The following is a 20197-nucleotide window of genomic DNA, read 5'->3' on the forward strand; positions in this document are numbered from 1 at the left end:
GTCTGTGCTTGTCATTCTGATAAACACCGAAGTCTAAGGACCACTGAGTTAGGTGGATCTTGACTGCAGGGAGAATGGAGAGGCTGCTTGGAGGCTAGGATGAAGTAATGCGAGCACAGGTGAGGTGCAGGGCGGATGAGATCACCACCGCGGGAGTGTGGAGAGAGGACGGTCTCTGGTCTGGCTCAGCAGCACCTGGCTCCCTGCTTGCATCCTCCACGCTGCACCCCTCATGGAGTGTCTAGGGCACCCCTTTCTCAGTCCGGCTGCTGTCAAGTCTCCCTGGTTGCTGCTTCTCCTGATGGCTGCACGTCCGAGTGTTCCAGAGAGTTTGGGACCTTTTCCTTTTCTTCTTATTTCTTTCTTTATTTTTTGTCTGCACTACTTACGTTACTTTGTGCAGTTGTTTTAAATACCATCTTTACACAAACAGCTCTCAAATAGTTATCTGCAGCCCAGACCTCTCTCTCTCAATATCAGACTCGGATTTCTAAATGCCTTCTCAGAGTATCTTCCTAAGTGTCCTTAGGCATCTTAAACATTTACAAAACCAGTCTCCTGATTTCATATCACCCACACACACACACACACACACACATGTTGTGGCTTCTGCCATCTTCCCGCTCTCTTAGAGGGTGAAGGTGAAAACCTTGTTGTCATGTTTGACTCCTCTCTTGCCCCTGTCCAGTCTATCAGTATATCTTACAGGATTTGTCCTCAACATACATCAAGGATTAGAATGTTTATCACCGTCATTCTGGTCCAATCTATCTCTTGCCTGGTTTTCCTGTATTCACTGCTACAACACCCCTGATCTCTACCCTCAGTTCATTTTCCAAGCAACAGCCAAAGTGTTCCTTTTATTTTCATTTCTTTAATTGTTTTTTATTGTGTAAAATTGGTATAACATTATTTATATTTCAGATGTACAACATCATAATTCAGTATTTGTATAGATCACATAGTGATCACCACTGTAGATCTAGTTGCCATCCATCACCTGGAATTGACCCCCTTTCCCCCATTTCGCCCTCGCCTAACCCCTTTATACTCTGGCAACCACCAATCCTCCGTATCTTGGAGTTTGTTTTGTCTGTGGGTTTTGTTCATTAAATTCCACCTATATGTAAAAACATATGGAATTTGTCTTTCTGTCTGACTTATTTCACTCAGAATAATACCCTGAAGGTCTATCCATGCTGTTGCAAATGGCAACAGTATGTATGTGTATATATATATTTATATATACATACCACATCTTTTCTTTTGCATTATTTGTGTGTGTGTGTGTGTGTGTGTGTGTGCAAGAGAGTGAGAAGAGGGTGAGAGGGAAGGAGAGAGAAACAGAGACAGTAAGGGAAAGAGATGAGAAACATCAACCAGTAGTTGTGTCGCTTTAGTTGTTTATTGATTGCTTCTCATATGTGCCTTGATGGGGTGGGGTGGGGCTCCAGCAGAGTCAGTGACCCCTTGCTCAAGCCAGTGACCTTAGGCTTCAAGCCAGTGACTTTTAGGCTCAAGCCAGTGACCATGGGATCATTTCAGTGATCCCATGCTCAAGCTGGTGAGCCTGTGCTCAAGCCGGATGAGCTCGTGCTCAAGCCTGTGACCTTGGGACTCTATCCACTGTGCCACTCACTACCAGTCAGCTCTCCACCACACCATCTTTATCCACTCCTCCAGCAATGGGCACATAGGTTGTTTCCACACAAAGTGTTCCTTTTAAAAGGTAAGTTAGATTCTTCTGTACTCAAAACCTTCCACTGGGTTCCTGTCTGAGAGGCAAAGTGGAAGGACAGGAAGAGGAACAGTGTGCATCGTCAGGCAAGTTGCCTAATTTGTTTGCTCATCTGTAAAAGGAGCAGAATGATTCCTGAGTGGGTGTGGGGATTAAGTGAGATAATGTTGGACAAAGTCTTAGCAAGTAACTAGCAGATACCTGCCCAAGAAGAGAAAAGAACACACATTAATTGACTCTCTACTCTGTGTCAGACATATCACACATATCTTTTTTAATCCTCTTTTTATTGCTTTTATTTTTATCACTATATATCTACACATTTTAAAGTCAAGTAATTACATATGATTTGTTGAAACAGCTCTCTTCCCCACATATCCATCCTCATTGCTTTTCCTTATATGTTGCCACTTAAAATTCTCTCTCTTTTTTATCTATATCAGTAAAAAAATACTTGTTCTACGACTTTATAATTTCTTTTCAATTGTCTTTATTTGGTGACTTCAAAGTTCCCACTCTAAATGATGAGGAACGAGCTCTTCTTCCAATCAGACCCTCATTACTCACGAGTTCTTTCTCACCCGGGCCCCTCCCCCCATTCTGCCAGTGTGGTTTCTGTTAGATCAGTGGTGGTGTTTCATTGTACGGAATACAGTTACTTGTACTTTTTGTGTCATGAAGCTATTTTTGGCATTTGCTTGGTTTTCTATTTTCTTATTATTGAACTAAACATATTCTTTACCCGTTAGATAAGTTTTTTAATATATTCGGATGCATTTGGTGTCCTGTGAATTTTATATTACTGATGAAATCTCTCCCAGAGCTTTTGGAAGCACCCTCTAGGCTGGTCATCCTTTTACAATCACTGCAGAGCCGTGGCCCTGGTGTCCCTCTATGTCTCCTATCACATCTGCCATGTCCTTGTGGGCTTATGTCTTTCAAAATAAATTGCCCTACTGTTGTTTCAGTGGGTAGCTAAATTAGATGTTTTGCTTTGATCTGCTATATTTACCTGAGATCTATCTTGTTTATTTTTGGTCATAACAGTGAGGTTGGCTTATACTGGTTTTATAGATAATAAGACAATTGAGGTTCAGAGGATTAACTAACTTGTCTGAAGACCTAAAGCCATCAGCAGCAGAGCCCAGATTTTAACTCAAGCCTGTCTGACTATAAAGTTATTATTGATTGACAAGGGATGTGATTTATTATAGAATTTACTGCCACTGATTTCCTTTGTGTGCCTTCCTCTATGTCTCCTCCTCCTCCTCCTCTTCCTCCCCCCACCTCCTCCTCCTCCTCCTCCTCTTCCTCCCCCTACCTCCTCTTCCTCCTCCTTCTCTTTCTCCCCCCACCTCCTCCTCCTCCTCCTTCTCTTTCTCCCCCCACCTCCTCCTCCTCCTCCTCTTCTTCCCCCCACCTCCTCTTCCTCCTCCTCCTCTTCCTCCCCCACCTTCTCCTCCTCCTCCTCTTCCTCCTTCTCTTCTCTTTTTTATGCTTTAATGGTTTCTTGCTCTGCTATCCCAAAGAGATAAGTTTTCTGTATTGTTTTAGAGGCTGTGTGGGTCAAATAAGTTTGCAAATATGATGTATATGTTTGCTCGCTTATAGTTTGCATTGGGTGTGGGGGACAGGCTGTAAGCAGTCAAGGTCCTTCCTTATAGCCTAAGACTTAAGTTTTAAGACTAGGCTTTTCTCACCCTTTTTAATACTAAGATCTTCTCAACATTAAGCTTTTCCCCACACCCTTGACTGTTGCATGATGTGGGGTGGTGCACTCTTATGAGGAATCCCATTATGCCTCAGATAAGTGACTGTATCAGAGACTTCCTTATTTGTATATTGGATTAAAGGTTTTGATTTCTACACTATAAAATGGGGCAGACTGGGGGCTCATGCTCTCTCTCGGTTCCAAGATGGTGGAGTTGTGAAGGAGAAGCCAGTTTGTGCAGAGTTTGTGCAGGGAGAAGGAGATGGGGAACAGAGGTGAATAAAGCTGGTGAGGTAGAAACCTTTGATTCCAGGAATACTCTGATAAGTCAGTGGCTTTGGGAGCCCTGAATGGAAAGGGAAGTGTTTTCCCCACTGTGTGTATTTCTCGCCCGCCAGTGCAAGCTAGGATTAAATGTAATGGCCAACCAGTTCTTGACTCTGTTGTTTCATTACTGTCTGTCCGAATCAAATGTGAACCTACATGGGCCAGGTGGCTGTGATGGTGGCCGTGTCAACTGGCCTTACAGGCTGTCTCTCAAGTTTAGGGATATAGAGCAAGAGGTATTCTTATTTCTTAAAATAACATTTTAAGAGCAGCTGGGGTTTATAAGTGACCTGTAAATTATAAGGAAAAGACTTCGGTTTATTGTGACATGGTGACACGTTATCATCTGTTGGCCATCCAGGGAAGGGAGAGGCAGGAGATGTTTGGTAGTGGTGGGCTCTTGGCTGAGAGTTCCTTCCCCAGGCCTTGTCTTCTACTTGGGGACCTTGGCCCTCACCTGGATGCAGCTGCCAAGGAGTCAGAACCCAGCTCTGGTACAGGTGGCCCTGGAGGAGTGGGTACCGGGGGCTCTAGGTCTGTTACTGATTCCTTCCTCCATCCAGGAGAGCGTGAGCATCTTGCAACCTAAGTAGTTTATAAAATGAGATAGAAGCCTGCAATTCAGTATGAGTGGTATATGTTGGGGTTTACTTGTGCAAGACTTACCTGAAGCCATGGTTCCTGCACACTTCTGGTTCACCTTGGCTGAACTCAAAAGTAGTTAATTCAGTATCCAAATCGCTGCTTGCCTCAGAGCACACCAGATGATGGGCAGCGAATTGTGGCTCACTCTTTAAATTCCAGAATACATAGAGATCCTGCATCCTAGTCAACTTTAAGGGGTCAAAATGACCTTTGTGTGGAGCAGTTCATGTGGCCTTGACATCTGTCCCCAGGCCCTGTCATTCTAAAACATGGCTGTTCCTTCTTCATTGGCTGGTCCTACAGCTATTTTCTCTCTAGCTGGTAGCAGAGGAGGAAAGTCCCTGTATTAGGGGGAGCCCCAGCTTCAGACACAGGGAGGAAGATGAGAGCATCTGGAGAGGCCTGTGGGTGAAGGGAAGGATGAATGACAAATGAACTACATTTTTTCTTGGGCAATATATTTTTTTCTTTTTTGAAAGACAGAGAGCATCAACTTGTTGTTTCACCTAGTTGATTACTTCTCATGAATGCCCTGGTCAGGGCTTGAACCAGCGACCTCAGAGGTTGAGTCAGCACTCTGAGGGTCAAGGTATTGACCCTGGGATCAATGTGGCAACCTTGGGATCAGTGGCCTTTGGCTCCAGCCCTGTGACCTCAGTGCTCTGGGACAGCATTCTATCCATTGTGCCACCAGTCAGGGTGGCAATATTTTTCTTTGCATAGGAAGCCTGACACCCTGGCCAGATAGCTCGATTGGTTAGAGTATCATCCCTAAGCACAGAGATTGCGGATTTGATCCCTGGTCAGGGCACATAGAGGAACAGTTCTATGTCCCTGTCTCTCTCTTACTCTCTCCCTTCCTCTCTCTAAAACCAATAAAACAAACAAACAAATAATAATAAAAAAATAAGGTCTGCCTGCCAGTTGTGTAGGTAAATTGGTTAGAGCATCTTCCCAATATGCCAAAGTTTCAGTTTTGATCCCTGGTCAGACCACATACAAGAATCGACCAATGGCCTGATGAGGTGGTGGCGCAGTGGATAGAGCGTCGGACTGGGATGCGGAGGACCCAGGTTCGAGACCCTGAGGTTGCCAGCTTGAGCACCGGCTCATCTGGTTTGAGCAAGACTCACCAGCTTGAGCCCAAGGTCGTTGTCTCGAGCAAGGGGTCACTCAGTCAGCTGTAGCTCCCCCGATCAAGGCACGTATGAGAAAGCAATCAATGAACAACTTAGGAGCCACAATGAAGAATTGATACTTCTTATCTCTCTCCCTTCCTGTCTTTCTGTCCCTATCTGACTCTCTCTGTCTCTGTTGCAAAAAAAAGTCAACCAATGAATTCATAAATAAGTGGAACAACAAATCAATGTTTTTCTCCCTCTCTCTTCCTCTCTCCCTTTCCCTCCTCCCTCTCTCTTTAAAGTCAATAAATAAATTTAATGGCCCTGGCTGGCTAGCTCAGCAGTAGAGCGTCTGCCCAGAGTGTGGAAGTCCCAGGTTCGATTCCTGGTCAGGGCACACAAGAGAAGCACCATCTGCTTCTCCACCCTTCCCCCTCTCCTTTCTTTCTATCTCTCTCTTCCCCTCTCACAGTCAAGGCTCCATTGGAGCAAAGTTGGCCCGGGTGCTGAGGATGACTTCATGTCCTTCTCCTGAGGTGCTAGAATGACTCCAGTTGCAATGGAAAATGCCCCAGATAGGCAGAGCAGCACACCCTGGTGGGCATGCCCGGTGGATTCCAGTTGGGCACATGCAGGATTCTGTCTCTCTGCTTCCTCACTTCTCACTTAAGAAAAATACAAATTAATTAATTAATTAATTTTAAAAAATAAAGAAGAAGAAGCAGCCTACTCATCAGGGTCAAATGCAGGGCTCTGATAATAGTCCAAAATAGTCTAGGTGTCCAGGGAGAAGGAAAACACTGTCAGCCAATATAATAACGGTCACTGTACTGAGTATTTTAAGAGCAATGTCCTCTTCTGCCTGCTCCTCTTCTTCTAGGGCTGGTGGGGAGCCTCTCCTTAAGAGTCCACAGGGCAGTGTCTACCTTTCTGTCTTCCACTTCATGTCAGTCCCTGGGCGGCTGCCACAGCTTTCCCTCACTGGTAGAGAACATGATTTCAATTCTACTTGCCACCACCTCCTTGAAGGTTGCCCTGATTGTCTTGTCCCTTTGCAGTGTGCTCTGATCTAGCTCTTTCCCTGCCCCTTTGGGTTATTGCCTCTTCCGAATGCGCTCTCTGGGCTCTTGGCCACGCTTTTCTCCAGGAGCTCGTATGGTTTGGCGCTTCCTGTACTTAAGCCCCAGGTCTGTGGTGAACCTGGGGTCCCAAGAGAGGTGATATATCTCTGTGGGGAAGAACAAACACAAGACATCAGACACGAGATGTTACCAGACGACACATTTGCCTCTGAGACCCCACGTTTCTGGAGGGCAAGGATTGTACCATCGTGCATTACTTATGGGAGCTCAACCCTGGACAGTGTGAGGGAAGGCAGGGGCCATAGTTGCCAGGTGGAAATGGTGGGTGGCTCGTGGCTTCCCTGTTCCAATAAAAGTGTCCGTGTTCACAGATGCATGCTAGAGGCATCACTCCCATTGCATGTTTTTCCCTTCAAATGTCTCTCCTGTACCCGACTGACCTCCTGGGCACCCTGTGACCGAAGCTGGCAGGGCCCGTTCTTACCCGGGTGTCCTGCTGTTACCTCAGACTGAGCTCTTCGGGGTCCCCACTCCTCAGTGCTCCCAGTCTCGCTAGCCCCAGGCTCCTGCAATGTGAATATGATACACCCTGACTCATGTTTCGCTTCATGCCAGCTCCCACGGGTCCACCCAGTCTGCTATTTGTCAGGAACAAAGTCACCACTGGGCGGAGGGCCCAAGGGTAATTTCTTTTGGCCCTTCTGTTGCTGGGGGATGTGGCCTGGGCCCTCTGCGCTTAGTTCCTTCTAACTGCTCCCCACTTTTCATACTGGTAATAAGGCCCCAGATACTAAACTATGAGACCTTTATTTTAAGAAAATGTTATGTTTACACAGTTACTTGATTTGTTGCTCAGTGTATCCAGACCCCTGAAGTAGTGGGTGTGATTCCCAAGCTCCTCTCATTAACTGCCCTTGTCATGCGTATGTGAATCCCCTGGAAGTTTTTGACTCATCTGGAGCAACTGAATGCTCTGTATAATCTTGTCCATCATTCTGACATTTGCCAACTAACATCCTGCCTTTACATGCTTCACCTTTTACGCATGACATCCTCTGCCTGGAATCACATTCTTCCCTTATCTTCTGAGAAAGCTCCTACTCATCCTTCAAGACCCAGGAAAACTGCATACCTGTCTCTTTCAGTGTGCTTCACACTGTGTCACAATCATCTGTTCATAGCTTTTTCCTCTGCTCTAGACCATGTGGCCCATGAGGACAGAGACTCAGTCTGATCTATCAGTATCTCCCTGTGCCCAGCACAGCGGGGTTCAGGGAATGTTGGCTGCATGGATTCATCCATTTATTCACAAGTATTTACCCATAAACTTCCTTGTGCCAGGCATTCTGCTAGGCACGGAACACATAAGAGTGAACAAGGTAGGTAGGTCCCCCTGCCTCCATGGAGAGGGTTAGCAAGGCCAGTTAGCAAGGAAACAAACATCTGGTCAAGAGGCTTTATAATTGTGCTTTCAAGGGGCGTCCTTAGATGGAAGTGTGCAAGGGAAAGCCTCTCGAGTTACTTTGTAGCTAAAACCTGAAGGATGAGAATGAACCACGGCTCAGATGGCCGAGAAAGCGAGGGATGACAGGTGTAGACTTGGACGAGAGACTGAAGCGGGAAGAGCAATCCTGCTGCACCTCTTTGGAAGATCACAGGAAGGAGTTTGGAGTTTTTCCTGGGAGCAGAGGGAAGTCCCAGAGGGAAGAATTTCAGACTTTTACTATCTTAGGTGAACAGGTATGCTTTACTATCTTAGGCCGAACAGGTGTGTTGAACATTGCCCTGCTTCTGCTGCATCCCTTTCCCTGCTGCCTCTCCTTCCATCCTCACCCCCAGATGTGTACACTGTACTTGCTCTGTAGCCATCTGGGCTGCTATACTTACCTTGAACCAGCTCTGGTCCATGCTGTAGCCTTGGCTCCTGCTGCGGCGCTGAGGTGCCAGGGAGGCTCCACTCCCCCTGCAAGCTCCTGTTCTCATTTCCCTGAGCCTTGTACTTCCAGAACTGCCCAGGCGCCGTGTGAGTTTCTGAACCATCCTTGGCCTTTACACGTATGAATCACTGTCCCCCCCTCCACATGCATGGGTGCGTATCTCTCTTTGCCATGCATGTTTTCCCCAAAGGAACTAGACTCATTTTTTTTTTTTTTTTTTTGTATTTTTCTGAAGCTGGAAACGGGGAGAGATAGTCAGACAGACTCCCACATGCGCCCGACCGGAATCCACCCGGCACGCCCAGCAGGGGGCGACGCTCTGCCCAGCAGGGGGCGACGCTCTGCCCCTCCGGGGCGTCGCTCTGTTGTGACCAGAGCCACTCTAGCGCCTGGGGCAGAGGCCAAGGAGCCATCCCCAGCACCCAGGCCATCTTTGCTCCAATGGAGCCTCGGCTGCGGGAGGGGAAGAGAGAGACAGAGAGGAAGGAGAGGGGGAGGGGTGGAGAAGCAGACGGGTGCTTCTCCTGTGTACCCTGGCCGGGAATCGAACCCGGGACTTCAGCACGCCAGGCCGATGCTCTACCGCTGAGCCAACCAGCCAGGGCCTAGACTCTTTTTTTTTACAGAGACAGAGAGAGGTATAGATAGGAACAGATAGACAGGAACTGAGAGAGATGAGAAGCATCAATCATCAGTTTTTCATTGCAACACCTTAGTTGTTCATTGATTGCTTTCTCATATGTGCCTTGACCGTGGGCCTTCAGCAGACTGAGTGACCCCTTGCTCGAGCCAGTGACTGTGGGTCCAAGCTGGTGAGCTTTGCTCAAACCAGATGAGCCCGTGCTCAAGCTGGCGACCTCGGGGTCTCAAACCTGGGTCCTCTGCATCCCAGTCCGACGCTCTATCCACTGCACCGCCACCTGGTCAAGCAGGAACCAGACTCTTGAGGCTTTCTGGGTTCACCCTCCCTGAGTTTAGTTTAAAGTCTTTCATCCACTGAACTATCCTGGCACAAATACATCCTGAGGTTATCTCCTCACTTTAAAACAAAACAAAACCCAGCTAACGTATATTGAGCCCTTACTATGTACAAGGGATTGTACTAAGCATTTCCTGTGAAATGTTAATTCTTCATTTAATTGTGACACCAACCTGTGATTAGGTGATGTTATTACCCCATTTTACAAGTCAGAATACCGAGGCTCAGTGATCACGCAGTAAATGGCAGAGCTGGGTTCAAACTCTGGCTATTTCACTGTGCTGACTGGTATAGCCCAGCATGGTTCTTTGTGCTTTTACCATTCTTATCCAGACAATCTCCAAAGCCACTTTTCTGTGGCTGCTCACTTTCCTCTCTTTACTCCAAAGCTCCAACATCACAGCAGAGACCCTCAGGCCCTTTTGTTTCCTGAACTGCACCCTTCTTGGGTATGGGAGCCATGCCTCTGTTCTCCAAAGCACCTGTGCCCATTGGGCACACACATAGGTTTTGCTGAATGAGCAAGAAACAACTCCTGCCTCCAATTTACAGACATGAGTCTCCTCTTAGGATTACAAATGTGCCACCCAGAAAGTGGGGGGACGCATTAGGAGGGAGACCCAGCATTAGGGGAGTGCCTGGACCACGTATCCTTGGAGAAGTTCTCCAGCCCTGAAAAGATGGGATTCTTCATCTTGAATGGTGCTGGGTAGAGTAGAACCAAAAACTGTAAGAGACAGTGCGCCTGACTCCTGGGCCAGTGCTCTCCCCACAGCAGTGCACCCACAGCCTTCCTAGGCGGGGCACCCTGGGCCATCCAGAAAGGGGAAGGGGCTGTCGAGGCCGCTCAGCCTGGATCACAGGTACCTAAGGAAAGTGTTGCAAGTGTGGGACAAATGCAGATACAAGACAGCTAAATGCCTGCCGAAACCCATTGCTGCAGGACACGTCCTGACAGTCCTCACTGGCTGGCGGGGCGTTCCTTAACGGTGGTTGGAGCTTCTGGAGCCTGGGAAGATAATGATGGTGAACAGTGGCAATCACTGTCTTGTTGCTACAGGTGACTCTGGAAAGCCCTAGTGGTTTTGCATTATAGAAGCAAATTGGGACCATGTACTAAAGATTTGGGGAAAAAGAGCTGTCATGTCAGCAAAAAGGGGCCATAGAGATGGCAGAAACCATGGGTCAGCTAACTGGATTCTCATGAGTGCTCTGTTTGGCCAGAGAATAAGAGGGCTTTGCGATCTGTGTGCGTGTGTGGAATTTTGTAATTATTCCTTTGTTCTATATTTGTATTTTCAGTAAGAGAAGGAGGAGCCCAAGCAGGGAGAGGAGTCATGGCTACTGATGCTAGTCACGCGCTGGAAGCTGCCCTGGAGCAGATGGACGGGATCATTGCAGGTACAGGCAGGAGCCCTAATGGCTGACAGCCCACCCTCCACACCCAAGGAGCTCTGTCCTCTCGTTTCACTTTCCTTTTCGGCACAGAGAGAAGCCCTCACTAGATTTATTTTATTTTATTTTATTTTATTTTATTTTATTTTATTATTCACGCCATCTTTTTGAAGAATATAAACTTCTAGAACTCTGCTATCTGGTATGAGTTTAGATCTCGAGATGGGGCAGATGTGCCTTATGTTAGCATGCATGTAACCATGTCACAGCGTGGGTCCTGGCTGTGAGGTGGTTTGGATGCCACAAGATTGATTTTATTGTACATTCTTCAGGGCACATCATGGCTTCTCACAGTCGAGTTGAAACTCAAAGTCTAGCCACCTAACGCAGGTGTCAGCTCACCTCTCCAGCTGGTCTCCTGTGCCTTGGGGAGTCAGGAGGCACTTTTGTATTGTCTCACCTCATCACCCAGAGAATATTCTTTATGCCATAGTGTTTTTTATCCATCACAACAGTTTGGCCTTGTGTTTGCATTAGCCAGTTAGGAACATTCTCTAAAAAAAGATTCAGCAAAACTGGTTAGGAAAGGGCCATGGTGGGTTGTTCAGGCCGATTAGCTCCTTGATGGTGGCAACTGAGCCAATATTAATTGGAAAAACTTGTTGGAACAAATCTTCCCAAAGAGCCCAGGGCTTCTTTCTGTCCTTACCTGAAGCAGGTCAGTGGCCTTGTCTGCTGTCTGGGTGTGCTTCTCTGGGGCTCTGCTCCTCACTGTGTGGAGCTGTGGCTGGAGGAGGAAGGCTTGGGCTGTGTGGCTGGAGCCCAGGATGCGTACAGGTACCTGACACTGTCCCCTCAGGCGTGTGCTTTTCCTTCTGTTCTGCAGAGACACAGCTGACTCGCTGAGGGTTCTGGGTATTTGCACGTGGGATGGGGGAGGCTGTGTGAAGCTTATTTCTGTTACTGGTGGCATTGTAACATGTGCTAGCTGTCACCTGTCAGGCACTCAATTTCTCAGGGAATACAGGAGCCAGAGAAAGGCCGTGACTAATGTCCTGCTTTCCAGCTCCATAGATTGGGATGTCCTGTTCTAGGTTAGGGCCCCTGAAACCCTATTGAGAGGACACAGTCAAGAGTGTGGATTTCCTAGCAAACTTTCCAGAGTCTTATCTGGAGGTTCATGTGCATTGGGATCAGAGCCGAGGGTCAGACTTTCAGACTGCCTTGGGCTGTCAGCACCGCTGAGCCCTCAGCCAGGGAGCAAGGAGCAGACTCTGAGCGCCCTGACAGAGCACGGGGCTCCTGGTCAGCTGCAAGAGACGAATAAAACACCTTCTGAGGAAGGCAGCCTGTATGGGGCAGTCTCTCCTTCTGCCTCTTAACTCACCACACAGGCATTTCTAAAACCAAGGCTCTGGAAAAATTCCCTCTGTTTCCTAGAGGATTGCATGACTGTACCCTCAGGGCAGTGCTTTGGTCCAGGACCTGTAGGTGGGGACCTGGGCTGGGTATGCAGGGAGTGGCCCTGGGTGAGGTGTGGAGCCTGGGAGACCCCTCCTGCTCTCCCAGCACAGCCTGCTCCCTCCTCCATCCATTTCCTCATTTCTACATCCTGGCAGCTTCTTTCTTGAAGAGCTTCCTGGGCCACTCTGTCAGGCATAGGAGTGAGTTTGGTAGAGCGACAATGTAAGACCGTCTTTGCAGATTAGTCAGGAAGAGCAGCTGTCCTTCAGGTAAGGACAGAAAGAAGCCCTGGGCCCTTTGGGAAGATTTGTTTCAACAAGTTTTTCCAACTAATATTGGCTCAGTTGCCACCATCAAGGAGCTAATCGGCTGAACAACTCACCATGGCCCTTTCCTAACCAGTTTTGCTGAATCTTTTTTTAGAGAATGTTCCTAGTTTTGCCTACTTCAAATCCTAACACTACAAATCCTACAAGTAACTAGTATGATGTGTGCCTCAGTTTCCTCATATTTAAAATAGGAATAATAATAGTACCCACCATAAAGGGTTGCTGTGCTTACAAATGTAAGGTGCTTAGAACAGTGCCCGGCATGTAGTAAGCACTATAAAATCTTAGCTCTTGATAAATTTTTGAGACAAAAAAATATTTGTTCTGTGAAGTCTTCTCCAGAGACACAGTAGAGTTCTTATTTATTCAGATCCTTATTTGACGCATTGGAGTTTTGAGATTTTCATTGTATAGGGCTTGCTTTTGCCTCAGTAGGCTCACCCAGATTAATCTACAAGATTAATGCATAGTCTTCCGAGTGGTCTTTGCTCTGTTCTTGCCTTCTTCTAGACTGTCACCTACAGTGTAATCCTTAAAGCATAGAACTCTTAATGGCTTCTCATTTCAGGGTAAGTCTAAAGTCCATGTCAGAACCAGCAGTGCCCTATGAGATTTGGTCTTAGGTTGCCTTTCCAGCTGCTTCTCCTACCACTCTCCGTCTGGCTTGTCTCACGTTAGCCCCGAGCACTGGCTGCCTCTGCGTCTGCCGTCCTCTCTGTTGGAATGCTATCTCCCAGGTGCACTCAGATCAGATACCTGCTGAAATATCACCATATCAGAGAGGCCTCCCAGCCCTCTCAAATATAGCGCCCTGTGCTCCTGTCCTGTTGATACTTCCTGGTACACTCATCACCACCTGCTCTATTATCTTCACTTTTGTCTCTTTGTGTGTTATCTGCCTCCTGCACCAGAATGTAAGTTCAATCAGGACAGAGGTTTTGCTGCATCTCCAGTGTCTTGATTGGTCTGGAGCACATAAACATTTGTCACATGTATGTTTTATTTATTTTTGTGACTAAGCTCTCCTTTCATTGGTTAGAAGGCAGTTAGTGGTTTCTGTATATATTCTCTGTCTGGCTGCATACGGAACTTCATTTATTATTTTCTCTACTAGTGCCTTTGTTTGGCTGATTCTTTTGGAATAACAAATCACTAATCCTTTTGAAGACTCAGTGTTTGGCACATCCTGTAAACCATCTCTTAAGTAGTAATTGGCTCGTGCAGTGTTTCATGGGCACTGTTTGACAGATAATTCAACACTGAGGTTATTAGTGAGTGTCTGGAGGGCATATTCTATGCCATTTGTGATTGAAAGAATGTTAATTATTGAATGACTCTGCACTGGACACTTTGCCTCAAGATTGTTAATATCACCCTCATTTTCAAGATGGTTGGTCTGAACAGGATCAAAGAGCTTCATAATTTTTATGGTTGTTAATGTAGACTACAGAGTTACATAGTTGGGGATTGAATCCCAGCTCAGCCACTTACTCTGGCTGTGAGATCTTTGGGCAAACTGCTTAGTTTTTCTGAGCTTCAGTTTTCTTATATATAAAAGTGGTGATAATAGTACCTATATTATATTATTGGGACAATTAAATTAATGCAAATAAGGCACTTAGTGCTCAATTGATGTACGTTACTACTTATTTTGTTGATATTCGTATTGATATTGTTTTTACCACCCAAGGTGTATGGCCAGGGGTCACCATCGTGGCCATTCACATGCAGGTTCTCATTGAATTTGGGCAGACAATAAAGAAATGACGGAGTCAGAGGATAGTGGGCCATTCTGTTTATTGGTGTTTCACCAAGACCAGTGTATGGCCAGCAGCCACGGCCTCCGTCACAGCCGCCTGGCCCGTGCAGGTTTAGGTTTGCATTTAATTCAGATCTATCATAAAGAAACAGTGGAGCCAAAAACTGGTGAGCCATTTTCCTTTATTCTAGACTCACACTCAGCAAGTCAGTAAAAACTCACAGCGGGAAAACAATTCCCTTTCCATTCAGGGCTCCCAAAGCCACTGACTCATCTGAGTTTTCCTAGAATCAAAGGCTTCTACCTCACCAGACTTATTCACCTCTGTTCCCCATCTCCTTCTCCTGCACAAACTAGCTTCTCCTTCACCATTCTGCCATTTTGGTTGCCTCCTCCACGCGGCCTCTCTGCCCTGCTACAACATGGTCTTCTCAAAATGACCTACTAGCTCCTCCTTTTAAAACTTTTCCCTGGGACAACTCCTTCCTCCAGCACACATTAGCATAACCAAGAAAGGCAATTAGCTGTATCACGTGAGGGCATCACCATGTGAGAGCACCACCACATGAGAGCAGCAGCCATCTTTAACAGAGTGGGCATAAAATAACTTATCTGCCCAACAACCGGCAAGTCACAAGAAAAGCCAAGAGAAAAGCAGAAAACCTGCTTCTGCTTTTCCCATGGAGGGCAAGGGATCAGGGAGGACAGGAAAAGAAATCCTCCCCCACCTCTCAGTGGTGGGAGCAGAATCTCCCTTCCAGTAAACATTAGCATAACAATGGCCCTTCCCATGCAGGAAAGTAATTAGCCCTTTCACCTGGGCAGCGACCATTTTTAACAATAGAAGTGTGCAAAACCAGAAAATACAGATTTTACAAACTTAGTTGCCAACACAAGGTCACAGTGCTAGGAAGTTGCAGAACTAAGATTGGAATTCAGGCCTATCGGAGTCTCTTCTGGGATACTTTTATTCCTGTGTTAGTTTTATGATGGTGTGCAGTAGGGCCCCAGGGGCTCTGTGGGGCTGTCTATAGGAGAAAAGAGTTAATTTGGAACAAAGTCCAGTTCTGGTTTTGTTCCCAGTCCCTTAGCTAAATACAATGACTTTGCTCTCATCTCTCTCTTACACATTAGACTGTCCAGTATGGGTTGCTTTGCTTAAGGGTGGCACAGTTAAAAGAAAGCTTCATACTGTGGCTTTACATCATGATACCATAGATCCTGAAGAAATGGCATTTTTGTGTAAACATTTGTTTTTTTTAAAGGTCTTATTTTTTATTTTAGAGAGAGGATAGAGAGAGAGAAAGGTGGTGGGAGGAGCAAGAAGGATCAACTTGTAATAGTTGCTTTTCATATGTGCCTTGACCCAGCAAACCCAGGGTTTTGAACCAGTGACCTCAGCATTCCAGCTTGTCGCTTTATCCAGTGTGCCACCACAACTCAGGCTTGTGTGAACATTTAAATCCTCTGTTTCTTAAGAAAATTATTTTTAAGTGAGAAGCAAGGAGGCAGAGAGACAGGCTCCTGCATGTGCCCCAATCAGGAACCTCCCAGCAAGCCCCCTACGGGGCAATGCTCTACACATCTGGGGCCGTTGCTCTGTTGCTCAGCAACTGAGCTATTTTAGCACCTGAGATGAGGCCATAGAGCCATCCTTAGTGCCCAGGGCCAAATTGTCCAACAGAGCCAGGCCTGCAGGAGAGGAAAAAGAGAGATAGAGAGAGAGAAGGGAGAGGGGGAGGGGTGCAGAAGCAGATGGTCGCTTCTCCCATGTGCCCTGACCATGAATTGAACCTGAGACATCCAGATGTTGGGCCAACACTCTACCACTGAGCCAACTGGCCAGGGCTTAAATCCTCCTTTCTTTATTTCAATTCTGATTAATTTGAAGTCAAATGATATCAAGTCGTGCCAACACTACCAAAACACCATTGCTTTTGCATCTGTTAAAGTACTCAGATGAGTAGCCAAAGACTGTGTGCTCTTTATGAAAACACAGTTACCACTTATTTCAATGGAAGAAAATTTTATAGTCTTCATACCAATCCCAAATAGCAAACATTTATGCAAAAACAACATGGATTCCTACTAAAACAGACACAATTTCTTCAATAATGATTATTAATAATATAACATTATATAACAAGGAATTTCCCTTTATAAATTAGTCTATGGTATAATAGGCTACTGTTTACTTTCCAAAACTCTTTCTAGAAAGAGCACTTAAGGCATTTAATACCAAAAATAGTGTTCCCCTCCTCCAATCAATGCAGACAGTGCAGGAGATTATCAGTCCCATAAACAACAAGGCCAGGGATATTCTAGGAGGGCATCCTGATGCTCAAGTGCCACGTATGCCTGTCCTGAGCCATAGTGTGATGACCCTCATTTCAAGGCACTCACAACTTCCAGGGGTGTGTGAAAGAGAAATGCCTTGTATGCAGAGAGAGGACCATTAAGTGAAACAATCTGTAAAGCGGAATTCTTGAAACCTAAATTGGCATCATGGGCGTGACTGCTTGATCAGAACACAGGAATTTTATGACTGAAAATTGGGAAGAGGTATCTGTTAAAGACTCCAGAATTCTTGTCAAAATGATTTGTTTCTAGTACAGAAGAAGACTTGTTGCATCTGTTTTATTTTGCCTTTTGATCTGGTCTTCCTCCCGATTAATTAGTCCCTGTGATTTACCTGCAAATAAGACTGTAATTACAGTACTGACAGTTGAAATTGAACTTTTTATTGCTTAATTATATTCCTTTGGATGGCCCAGAGCAACTGTCACATATGCTAATTTTGCACATGTAAAATTTTGCTAATTTTACTTTGTGGGCTAACAGGTTCAGTGGCTGCTCGGTGAGGCCACTTCTGTAATAGGACCAGAGAACCCCATGGTGAGGACACAGAGGGCCACTATTCCTCTTCACTCTGGCAAAAGGTTACTCATGCGACCATTTGCAAGCTGTACCCATCAATGAGGAATAGTTAAAAGGAGTCTGTTTTATGACAGTTATAAAAGAGTTTATGCTGATTGGGCCTTTCTGCCAATTATGGTTAGTGTCTGGGTTGGAGTTATTTTGTTTGTTTTCTTGTTTGTTTGTTCTCTCGAAGATTTGAAGATTGAGGGTAGGATTAAGACTGAGATTATTTACCTTGGCCCATAAAGATTTTAGTTGTGGTGTTCAAGGCCACGCGGTGAGTCCATGCTCAGAACTGGTAATGGGTCTTGTCTGTGTCCTCTCTGAGGGGGTTCAGCAAACAGCAATCATCAGTAGCAGAGTTGCCTGATTCTTGTTCAGGATTCAGAGTGAGAGTGTTCTGCTTGGACTTTGACCTGAAGAGAGTGAGAGTGGAAATTTGGAGGTGTCTAGTGGGTTCAGAAGTCAAAGACCACCCTTTGTGTAAAGAGGTTGAAACGGCCCACCGTGGCAAGCACTCAACAGCCATCATTCTCTTTTTTCTCATTGATTACTGAGGGTATTTTCCTTTTGCATCCTGGTGTTGTGAAGAGGTTCCCCCATCGAGTTCTCTTCTTTGCTCAAGCCCTCTGCTTTTTCTCCTGTCCCCCTTAAGTGGCCCATTCAAGCCTAGGCATTAGGACATCAGGGAATTGGAGGGTGGCTTACAGGGCAAACACCAGCTCAAGCGCTCTTGTCTCTGATGTTCTGAGCCCTGAAGTTTTCCCTCAGCTTAGTTGCTTTAAAAAGTGTGTGTGTGGGGCGGGGGGAGGGCTCTGGTCAGGTGGCTTAGTAGATAAAAAGTCGACCGGGCACCTCAGAGGTCATGATTTGACCCCCAGTCAGGGCACACACGTGAAGCAATCAATGAGTGCACAACTAAGTGAAACGACGAGTTGATGCTCTTCTCTTCCTCGCTCCCTCCCCATTCTCTTTCCTTCTCTTTCTTTCTTTCTCTCTCTCTCTCTCTCTCTCAAATCAATGGGAAAAAAATATGTGTGTTTCTGCATCTTTGGAGCGTTTTCTCTGTACAACTCTGCAGCATCTGCCTTCTCTATTGCTGCTATAATGCTGTCCCTTTCCTTGGTTTATGGCCCCCTTTCTCCATCTTCAAAGCCAACAAGGCAGGCCTAGTGCTCCCCTCTCATCTCTGACCCAATCTTCTGCCTCCATTTTCTGATTTAAGAGCTCATGTGATTAATAACCCAGGATAATCTCCTTGGCTCATGACTCTTAATCACATCTGTAAAATCCCTTTTGCCATGTAAAGAAACACATGTATAGGTTCCAGGGATGAGGTGATGGACAGCTTTGGGGAGGCCATTATTCTGTCTAGCACAGAATCAGTAAATATTCCCTTTATTCCTCTTTTAATTTTAAACCAATTAAGGAATTGACAGAGAGAAAAGGGAGACCAAAATATCAGCTTTATCGTTAATTTTCCTGGTAGAAAGGAAAGTTAGCTCGACCTAAAGCCACAATTAGGATCCTGAAAACCATCCATCCCACACACAGACACCCCCCCCCCCCCAAACGGAACTTAATCCCAACCTATAGACTTGCATCTTGCTGAGCTGAAGTTGGTCTCAGAAGGCTTCCCTGAAGATAATGCTAGCATCCAGGGACAGGGGACTTTGGAGAAAATTCCTTCTTTCAGCTCTCTCAGAAGAGTCATTCCTCCTTTGAGGAAAGATTGAATGAAGGGAGGCAGAGGAAAAGCCAAAAATGTGGTAGTGAAAACCACCCTCCCTTCCCCCAGAAATGTGGAAACAGGACTAAGGTCTCCTTTATAGCAGTTCCTGATTTTTGTTGAGACTTCCTATATGGCCTTGTCTATGGTCAATTTTGAAAAAATATTTTATATGTGTGTAATGCCGGTAACTGAGGCGAGGCAGGTCCACATTGGATTCGGGCAGAAGGTAGAGAAACTGGAGCCAGGAAGCATTGGGACATTCCCATTTAATAAAGTCTTGCAATAGTGAATGAGCAAACAGGCAGGGGAAACCTCTTCTTAACACAACAGGTGAACAAACAGCAAAACAACCCCTCACAGTGGTGGACAGGCAATATACAATCCGCTATCTGCCTGAGTCAAACCACCTTACATAGGCTATACACACATGGCCCTGCCATGTGCTCACACACTAATCATGCAAAGTACAAGCGAGCAAGCCTAACACAGCTGTTTTCCCAACATTACACCCCTTTAGGGTTGCTCGCTTCACAATCTACATGACAGGTATCTTTTGCAGTGGTCCCTGTGCGAGGAGTGAGCTACATTACACAAACAATCAGAGCCTCCAGCAACAGCACAAGTTATACAATAATTACAAATGTGCCCTTCACAATGCCTCCCTGAGCACTCTGCCCAGAGAGTTAACTGAAGGCCCACCTCCAGCCCCCTACCACATATGGGTGGGAGGGCCTGTATAGTGTAGGGCTATGTCCATTGAAACACTTTATGCCCATAAAGTGTCCTTGGTGTTTCTCTGCAACTGGATGGGAGCAGCTTCCCGGTGCAGAGGGCCTCTGCAGGTGCTGTGCCCCCCCATCAAAGTGTCTTATACTACTGTCCACAAGCTGCATGTCCATCCAGCAAGGGAGCCAGTGCTGCCCTTTGGTCACAGTCCAAGAGTCCAATACACTGCTCAATGATCAGTTCACTATAGACAGCCCAGTTTTCTGTGCAAATCACTAAGGTAAAGGTGCATTACAGGCAGCTAGCCACACAGCTCTTGATTAGCGGATCTCA

General features: G+C 46.2%; 1 protein-coding gene across 9 annotated transcripts in view; it reads left to right on the plus strand.

Moving 5' to 3' along the window:
- Positions 1 to 20197, plus strand: part of PPFIBP2 (PPFIA binding protein 2) — a 159105-nt gene that overhangs the window by 32288 nt on the left and 106620 nt on the right. For all 9 annotated transcript variants that reach the window (XM_066250859.1, XM_066250862.1, XM_066250860.1 and 6 more), the window contains exon 2: positions 10843 to 10941. In XM_066250859.1, coding sequence (XP_066106956.1) covers positions 10843 to 10941 — 99 coding nt within the window. The remainder of the gene's footprint in view (positions 1 to 10842; positions 10942 to 20197) is intronic.

This window comes from Saccopteryx bilineata, chromosome 1 (assembly GCF_036850765.1).
Source record: "Saccopteryx bilineata isolate mSacBil1 chromosome 1, mSacBil1_pri_phased_curated, whole genome shotgun sequence".
Lineage (NCBI taxonomy): Eukaryota > Metazoa > Chordata > Mammalia > Chiroptera > Emballonuridae > Saccopteryx > Saccopteryx bilineata.